Raw genomic sequence first — 9,306 nt, forward strand, 5'->3', positions numbered from 1 at the left:
TAATTACTGTAGAATTATTTGGTGCAATTGCATTCATAACACTAAGTAATCTTTAGAAACTAATGTTTAATTAAATTCCATTTGGTCTGTTAATCCTAAAAAAGAAAAAGCCCTATTTGGTAATTTTTCACATATTAGGAGGGTAAAATTAAATGCAGAATGTCAACATGGCTACCTCAAAATTTCACAAGGACAAAAAAAGTCATGTACAAGACATATATGATTAATCATCTTTGATTGAGACATGATTAAAAATAGAGAGGGAGCCAGGAAAAAAAGGAGAAAGGAGATAAAATGAGACACCCAAAATACATTTCTTCTCTCTGAACAACGGACTTTACAAGAATGCTTTTAATTAGACAATGCCTTGTGGTTTGGGATCTGTGAAGGGTAATATTTTTTAAAGCTTGTAGAAATAATTACTGTAGACTGATAACCATTTTAAGCTGTTGAAGAGAAAGGATTTTTTTAGATTTGCCCAAGCTATGAATTCTAAATATTGATTTATTTTAGAAAACATTCCTAAAAACTTTTTCCTGATTTATATTTTGTTGTACACAAAAAGGTTATTGAAATTATGAAATATGCTACCACAGTACGTATATGGTATGTGTGACATTTGGACATGAAGAATCAACCTTAATTTTTTTAGGTTTGACAACATAGAGGATTAATGATTAATTCAACTATGTTTCCTCTTTCCTTACTTGATGAACGATTCCCGGGTCTCACACACATAGTGAATTTGACTTTGAGAAACATTTATGGAATGTAAAATCTGTAAAGAGAAATGCACAAAATTATTGACTACAGAGCAAATATGGTAAAGGCTATGGGTACAAGCATATAATTTGTTTACTCCCTTCAGTTCTATATTCAGAAAATGGTTATAGCTTAAAAAGATGTAATAGAAAATGAGTAGATTCAAGCAGAAAGATTGTAGACTACTTCCACAATTTTTCTTCAACCAATAACAAATTTTGTTAAACAAGAACCTTTGAAATTGTCTTGTCGTGTACATATGCAAAATATTTAAACAAGATAGAACAACAGCTATTACATCCGTCAAAGGCTTATAGAATAAAGAAGGCCTTAATTCTGTATTTTCCAGAGAACGTTACCAACGTAGCAAGACTTACTAATAACCAATGGTGATTTGCATGGAAAGCAGTTTGTTTGCTGGAACTTGCTGAATAAATTGATGTCCCTTGAGAATGCAAGTATTTCCTACATCATTGCTGCTGAAAAAAGATTTCCTTTTGATTCTACTCTAAGGAAGATGCTGAAATTGACGTGCATCCAAGGAAAGCCAAGATGCAGATGGAAACTTCAATTATTTTCTTAACTTGAAAACCAGTTAAATTGCTCCATTGTCCCATTTCTAGATCCAAAGTTTAAGAACAAATTTTTCTCCAGTGAGTATGTATAGTGGCAAGAACAGGCTAAAATATTAGAAATTAGGGACTTCCCTGGTGGCACAGTGGTTAAGAATCCGCCTGCCAATGCAGGCGACATGGGTTTGCGCTCTGGTCCGGGAAGATCCCACATGCCGCGGAGTAACTAAGCCTGGGCGCCACAGTTACTGGAGCCCCGTGCTCTGCAACAAGAGAAACCACCACAATGAGAAGCCCACGTACTGCAGGGAAGAGTAGCCCACTCTCGCAGCAACTAGAGAAAGCCCATGCACAGCAATGAAGACCCAATGCAGTCAAAAATTAAAAATAAAATAAAGTAAAAAGATATTTAAAAAAGGAATTAGAAATTAAAAATATGAGGATGGCCATCTTAAATCTGCTTCTGAAAATATGTATTTTCTTGAAACAGTGCACAAAACTTCAGTCAGCGAAATTGCTTCGATGAAATGCTATCACCATCCCCCCAAATGTTCAAGGCTAAGAATTAAAAAAGAGAAAATCTTTACCTTAATAAGCTCCTATTAGAAGAAAGAATATTTAATGGTAATGTTACCATATTATACTGGCAGAACTAGACCTATGCCCCAAGAAGCTCAGTTGAAAGTATCTTATTTAGTAATACAATTGTTTCTATTTAATGGTCATAGGAGTGTCCAGCAGTTGCTGTTCTTGCCTTATAAGTTCAAACTTTAAATTTTTTAAAGTTTTAATTACTACATTTTTAATAATAAAATTACAAAAATGAATTTCCTTTCCAAGAAAATTCAGATTTCCCCCATCTTTTCTAGAAGTTCATTCGATTATGGTGATATTCTGATTCAGAGAATAGCAATTTTTTAACATCTTTATTGGAGTATAATTGCTTTACAATGACAATTTTTTACCATCATTCACCATTTGACCAAAATATATATTAATTTGAGGTAGACCTCAAATTACATACTGCAGGTGTAGCTACAGTCTAAAAATAGCTTAGTAGGCTCAAGAGCAGGCCCAACAGGACGGTTCTCATACTTTTGTGATTTATAGCTTCTTTAACTGTTATGGGCATTGACGATTCATTTGCTGAAATACACGTTTGGGAGGACTTCGGGCCACGTTAAGCCTGTTTGAAAGGAGGGCCTTGCTGGAAACTCAGGGTTATATGGTTGTCTTACTGTAACATACGCTCTGTCAGCCTTAGATACACAACCTCCGTAGATAGCACTTGGTTCTTTGCTGTCCGTTAGCACAGACCCAGCAAACCCCAGCTTCAATAATCCGAGATATAAGGACGACTGTAGTTTTGGTCCTAACACCGGCCACGTGGGATGTGAACCGCTTCCCCTTGGGAGCCACATTTGCAATTTCTGCAAGTGATGAACGTCGTCTTCATCACATATCTGTGCCTCATGGTCTCTGATTCTAACCCACTGTCTCCCTACGCCCTGTCCGGCACCTGGACCTCGCACTCCGCCCATTTCCACCTTCCTGCATCGGGCTGCCCTCCCCCTGGCGCCTCCCTTCAGACGGGGCCTGCTGATTGGGCCTCCAGAAAGAAAAACACTTCCCAGAATGAGCCCTGGTTTGTGTCTGGGCCCTAAGCACCAATCTGTGGAGCACTCTCGGGGTTTGTGAGAAAACAAGACTCACTTAGTTCCGTAGAACAAACCGTTCGCGAGCGGAGCCGAGCGAAGCCCGGCCAGCCGGTGGGGCGCAAGTGGCCAGCCCGACGGCAGTGCGAGAGCCGGGTCGGGAAGGCAGGGCCGGGCGGGTGCCGCCTACGGAGAGGCCGGGGGTCGGCCTGCGTGGGGCAGCGCGGAGGCGGCGGCAGCGGCGGCGACTCCGGCCCGGGCCGGACAGCGCAGGACCATGGCCGAAGCAGCCCCGGCTCCGGTAAGGGCGGCCTGCGCGCCGAGCTCAGTGAGCCCGGGAGGGTCGGGGCGCCTCGGGCTCTGCGGTCGGACCCGAGGGAAGGGAGGAGGGCGGGGAGCCCGGCCTGTCAGGCTCGGGGGCCCCGGAGCGGGGCGCAGCCCGGACGGTCGATCACAGACACTCACCGGGGTCCCGCCGGCAGGGGAGGGGCCTGGGGGGGACCCCGACGCCGAGCGCGGGTCTGGGACAGCTCGCCCTCCCCCATCGTTGGGTCCCTGCCCTTGGGTGTGAGGCCCCGGCTCGCCCATCCCGTTTGGAGTTTTCCAGCGGAGAGAGCCTCTTACACCAATGGAAGAGGAATGAGTGAAGCGATCCTCGCCTGGTGCCAGCCCCGCTCCTGCCTGCCGGACGCGGGGCAGTGGAGTTGGCTTGGTTTGGGGTTTTCATCAGCCATTCTCCAGCCCTGGGAGCCGACCCCACAGTCACCGTCGCTGCCGCCTCCGTGAGCCTCGCGCAGCCACAGATGCCGTGGTGACGGCAACACTTAGGTGTGTTGAAGGACCGCCGGAGGACAGGGATCCCCAGTGCCCAGCCCGTGACGATGCCGGACACGCAGGAGGCCCTCCGTCGGGATTGCAGAGTGAACTAGCGGTGCAGGTTCGGAGGGCGGGATTACCTTCTGCGTGTTTTATTCGTTACGCGGATGTTCACTGCAGGCCTGTCGCGTGCCAAGCCCGCTCCGTCAGTTGCTAAGCCTGCAGAGCTGACCAAGACAGTCGCTGCACACAAGAGCCGTGCAGAACCAGCAGGGACTAGTCAAGTAACAGGACCGGAAACGATGCGTTGGATTTGCCAGCTAAGAAGCCTCTGCTCACCCCAAAGAGAATCATTGTAGTGGATCAGGAGCCAGACTGGCCTACAGAGTAGTGACCCGAAAGTGAGAGGGGGGAAGAAGAGGAGGAAAAAGGGAGCAGCAGCAGTGGGGGTGGGGGATCGAGCAGAGGGAATGTCATCTGTGCCCTCAGACCTATTTTTCCCTTTTGGATCTTGTTTTTCAATACGGTAGAGATGATCATGTGTCTATATGCCAGCCCTGTCCAATAGAAACATAATAGAAGCCACGTATATAACCTTAAACTTTCTAAGCAGTCACATTTTATTTTTATTTATTTATTTATTTATTTATTTATTCATGCCCAGTGGCCTGCTGAGCCCTCGGCAGTGAAAGCGGGGAGTCCTAACCACTGGATGCTGGGGAATTCCCAGTAGTCACATTTTAGAAGTAAAGAGAAATAGATGAAATGAACTTTAATGATATGTTCTATTTAACCCAAGGCTTACAAAATATTTCAGTGTGTGATTAGTATTAAGAAATTATCGATGAAGTTTTACATTTTCTCCCCATACTCAGTCTTCAAAATCTGGTGTGTACTTTTTACTCACGGCACATCTCAATGGAAATAAATGCATCTCAACTGTTCAGTAGCCACATGTGGCTACCATATTGAACAGTGCAGGTCTGTCCCATGGAGAAGACCCGGGAGAGATTGAAACATTGACCGTAAACAAGAGAAAAGATTCGTGTACCTAAAAATGTGGAAGGAGGTGGCATTCAGAGCATTAAGTGGAGAGATTCGTTTTAAATAGGATGAACCTTTTTCCTGAGGGAAGGAAAGAAGAAAACATGGACTAAGCAAGCTACTGATGAGTTTGAAGTGGGAAGGAGGGTGAAGAAAAAGATGAGAAAGAGGAGAATGTTGAGAGAGTCGAGGTCTAATAATTCTAACCCTCTTCTCAAAGTAGGAGGCCGCGTCATCTCCTGAGAGTGAGGGGCCTGCAGCGGACAGGAGTCTTCCCGCTCAGCCTGCGCTCCCTGAAGCAGCAACAGCAACATCACCTTGTTTTCAATGCAAACTCCCAGTTTTCCTACTCGACCTACTGAAGCAGAGTCTTGCATTTTAGCAGGGCCTCCAGATGATGCTTAGGCTCATTGGTTTGAGAAGCGCTGTACTAAAAGCTGGAGAGGGCCAGGGGCTTGTGGCGGCCACGCTGTGGAATGGGAAGCGGAGTGTGGGGCACAGGGCAGTGCTGAGTCCCTGCTGAGCTTAGAGACCGTGGGTGTGTGGTGACACCAGTTTACCTGGTTGTGTGACTTCATTTCGTAGGGCTTACCAGCCTGCTTCCAGGAACAGAGAATGAGAACAATTGAACTGATTCAAAGCCGGAGGTTAGCCGAGCAGGTGAGGCAGAAAGGCAGACGAGTGAAGGGGTTGAAGTTAGCTGAAATGATCACCTAAGGAAGAAAGCAAAGCCCGGAGCAGGCCGGTAAACCAGGAGCAAATGGAACAGTCAAGGGTTCAGTGGGATCGCAGAGCAGGTGAAAGGAGAAAAAGGTGCTGGGAGAGCTGCAGAGACCGGAGGTTACGGCCAAAGAGCCGGTTATCAAACTCGTAGAGTCAGAAGGCTTTGCAGAGGTCATCCTCATCCAACCTCCCGTTTCTTGTAGGAGTTTCATTTTCTATACACTCTTTGTTCCAAGGTATGTTCAGTGAGGAGGCAGCCTGTTATGTTCCTGGAAAGATCTAGTTCAAATAGGCCAGAGTTTACGTTCCTGAAAATTTCATGTTGGTTCTAGTTCTGCCCTCTGGAGTAACACAGTATAGGAGTAAACAAGTCTGTCCTGCCTTCTGTTTTATAACCCTCAAATATTTGAAAATAGCTGTCATGCTTTCTCCACACTCAACATTCTCAGCTTATTCAGCTGCTACTGAACGATATGGTTGTGGCTTGTCAGCAGGGTGATGGATGGGGCTGGAGCCTAAGTCAATAAATAAGGGGTTTATCAGAAGGGCACCGAGCTCACTGAAACCTGGAAAGATCCTGATGCACTTAGAGCTTTTCCAGAGACAGAGGATGCAGCAGCACCCTGGCCTCTGGGTGACTGGCTCTGTGCCAGGCTGCTTCTTGCTCCAGTTTCACCTGTTCACTGTCTCACCTACTCCATCCCTCAACCACCAAAGCAATTCTCTTGGCTTTTGATGTCAATGAGCTCCATAAAGATGAGGCTTATGCAGGCACTACTAATACTATATTTAGATTAATCTCCGCTGGCCACTCAAGCAGCGCTTATCTCATTTTAGTTCGGATTAGGGCTCCTTCTAACACTCAATGTCTCATCTCCTCTTTCCACTGCACACAGACTTCTGAATGGGACTCCGAATGCCTTACATCCCTGCAGGCGCTTCCTCTTCCCACACCCCCAGCAGCAAATGAAGCACACCTGCAGACTGCGGCCATCTCCTTGTGGACAGTAGTGGCGGCCGTGCAGGCTATCGAGAGAAAGGTGGAGGTCCACAGCCGGCGACTCCTGCACCTGGAAGGACGGACAGGGACAGCCGAAAAGAAGCTGGCCAGCTGCGAAAAGACAGTGGCTGATCTTGGGAACCAGCTGGAGGGCAAGTGGGCGGTGCTGGGGACCCTGCTGCAGGAGTACGGGCTGCTGCAGAGGCGGCTGGAGAACGTGGAGAACCTGCTGAGGAACAGGAACTTCTGGATCCTGCGGCTGCCCCCCGGTATTAAAGGAGATATCCCAAAGGTAATACCTCCACTTCTGCGTGCGCAGTGCTACCACTAGACCTTAGACTATTAGCGAGGGGTAGTCTTGGTCAATCAGTTTGGCTGAAGGAACCAAGAAGTTGTTTTGTGTTTTATCTATTTTGGAAGCATTCCACGTTCAATTTAGTGATCATGTGAAGTGTCAGACTTCAGATTGGAAAACTCTTCCCAATCCAAAGTTGGCTATCCGGCAGATGGATTTTTTTCTCTTTTGCCCATTACTCCCCAAGTCACTTTCTTCTTTCTTAACCTGTCTGCTACAGTCTTGGTTGGAAACAAAAGTAAATATTATTTAAATCAGTCAATTTGAATTTGTTGGCAATTCTGGTTAAAAAAAAAAAGAGGAGGACAGAGGAAGGGATGTGGAGTTAAGTGGTTAATATAAGGTTTGGGGCTGTCTGTGGGTCTAGGATCCACATGGATCCTGTCCTTCCGCATCCTTTACAGAGTGCGCCACAGTGCTAGGGCCCGGCCTTTCTGAAGGGAATAGTCCCTAAAACAACAGGAAATAAACATCATTCTTGAGCTATGGAAGACAGTCTTGAGGCAGCTAGTTTCCAAACATGCCCGTTTATTTATTCATTCATTCAACAAATACTTCTTGAACACTTAGTATTTGCTTGAAATCTACTTCTTGAAGGCACAGCAGTGAACAATTGTTGTAAGGTCCCCTGGAGCTTAAATTTTAGGGGGAAAGATAATATAAACAAACAAAATAAATCCATTTAAGTACTTTGATAAAAATAAAAGTGCTATCTGGTGATTTATTTTTTAGATTGGATGTCACAGAAGGTCTCATAAAGTAGCTAATTTTTAGGCTGAGACTAAATGACAGGAAGGAACCTACTGGGAGAAGATCTGAGGAAGAGCTTCCCAGGTGTAAAGAATACCTGGTGCAATGTCCCAAAGGCACAAAAAACCTTGAAACACTGAGGGGAAGGAAAAAGACCAGTTGGCTGGTGTGCAGTGAGTAAGTGGAGCATGGCTAGAGAAGCAGGTGGCAGCTCATTTAGGGCAGTGTTTTTCAGCCCTAGCTGTACAGGAATCACCTGGGGGGCTTTTAAAATTTTGATGGGCATCACATCTAGAGGTTCTGATGTAACAGGTTCAGGATGCGGCCTAATCATTAATCTTAAAACTCCATAGATAATTCTAATATGCAACTACGGTTGTGAACCACTGACATAGGGCATTGGAGACCGAGGTGAGGAATGTGGACTTTATCTTGGGTGTAATGGGAAGACTGGGGGATTTTTTAGATGAGGAGTTATATCTGGTCTGTATTTTGAAAGAATCTCTTTGGCCGCTCTGGGCCGAATGGGTCATGGGGGTAAGAACAGAAGCAGGGAGAAAACAATAAGGCAGCTGTAATAGTAGGAGGGCCGAGAGTGGCTTGAGTGAGGGTGGCAGTAGTGGAGATGGAGACAAGTGGACAGATTCAGGCTGTTTTGGTGGTAAAATTGACGGTAGGACTTACTAATGGGAATTAGGGAATGAGGAATTAAGAACAAGAGCTGTAAATTAACTGTGATAATTTACTGAGCACTTACTGTTGTAAGTGCTTTAGTTACTTTAATAAGACTCCTAACTTGCCCAAGCTCATACAGTCAGTAAGTATAAATGCTGGAGTTGTACTGTGACCCAGTTGGCTCCAGAGCGTATGCTCTTAACCACGGGCTCTTAGGCTTTTGACTTGAAGGACTGGATGGATGGTATTGGCACTTACAGAGGTGGGGATGCGTCAGGGTGGGAAGGAATTAGTTCTCCTTTGGCAGCATTGGTTTGAGATGGCTGGGATACGTTCGGGAGAGATGTTAAGTGATCTTCGAAGCCCAAAGGTGAGAAATATTTGGAAATCACTGACGTACAGATTGTATTGTTAAGTCGTGAGGCCGGAGGTGATTACTTCGGGAGAGAATGTGGAGAAGCAGCAGAAAGAGTCCGAGGACCAAGCGCCATAAGTGGGAGTGGTGGCCAGTGAGTGTGTGGGTCACAGGGTCAAGGGACAGTGGTCGTGTGGGTTAACGTGTTACTGAACGGGCTAGAAGGATGAGGATGGTGAATACAACTTGGCAACACAGCCTCGCTGGGGACCTTGCAAGAGTTGTTTTAGTGCAGGGGCGGGGATAGAAGACTGGGTGGAGCAGGCTGAAGGGCGAACAGGAAGAGAGGCGATGGAGGCTCCTTTAAGGCTGGCGGGGGCGGGGAGCAGAGGTGAGCAGGCGGCAGAGGGCTCAGAGTCAGCTGCTTAGAACCTTCCCCACGGAGTGTTTTGTTTGTGTATCTGGAGTACCTCCAGAAGGGTTTTGGGGTAATTTAAACATAATATTTGCCATAAAGTTACTTACTGTCTTACCTGGATGAGTGGATAACATTTAAACTGTCCTTTTTTTTTTTTTTTTTTTTTTTTTTGGGGCGGCGG

General features: G+C 46.0%; 1 protein-coding gene across 3 annotated transcripts in view; it reads left to right on the forward strand.

Moving 5' to 3' along the window:
* Positions 1-3,133: 3,133 nt before the first annotated feature.
* The window catches only part of ZNF398 (zinc finger protein 398), a 28,297-nt gene continuing 22,124 nt past the window's right edge, over positions 3,134-9,306 (forward strand). Inside the window, exons 1-3 of one of the 3 annotated variants that reach the window (XM_024742843.1) lie at positions 3,134-3,290; positions 3,720-3,926; positions 6,469-6,864. In XM_024742843.1, coding sequence (XP_024598611.1) covers positions 3,267-3,290; positions 3,720-3,926; positions 6,469-6,864 — 627 coding nt within the window. In that variant the 5' untranslated portion in view covers positions 3,134-3,266. Of the gene's footprint in view, positions 3,291-3,719; positions 3,927-5,898; positions 6,207-6,468; positions 6,865-9,306 lie in introns of those variants that run through there. The other 2 variants (XM_024742844.1, XM_024742845.1) reach the window with 2 other exon arrangements.

Source organism: Neophocaena asiaeorientalis, unplaced genomic scaffold (assembly GCF_003031525.2).
Source record: "Neophocaena asiaeorientalis asiaeorientalis breed wild unplaced genomic scaffold, Neophocaena_asiaeorientalis_V1.1 scaffold798, whole genome shotgun sequence".
NCBI lineage: Eukaryota > Metazoa > Chordata > Mammalia > Artiodactyla > Phocoenidae > Neophocaena > Neophocaena asiaeorientalis.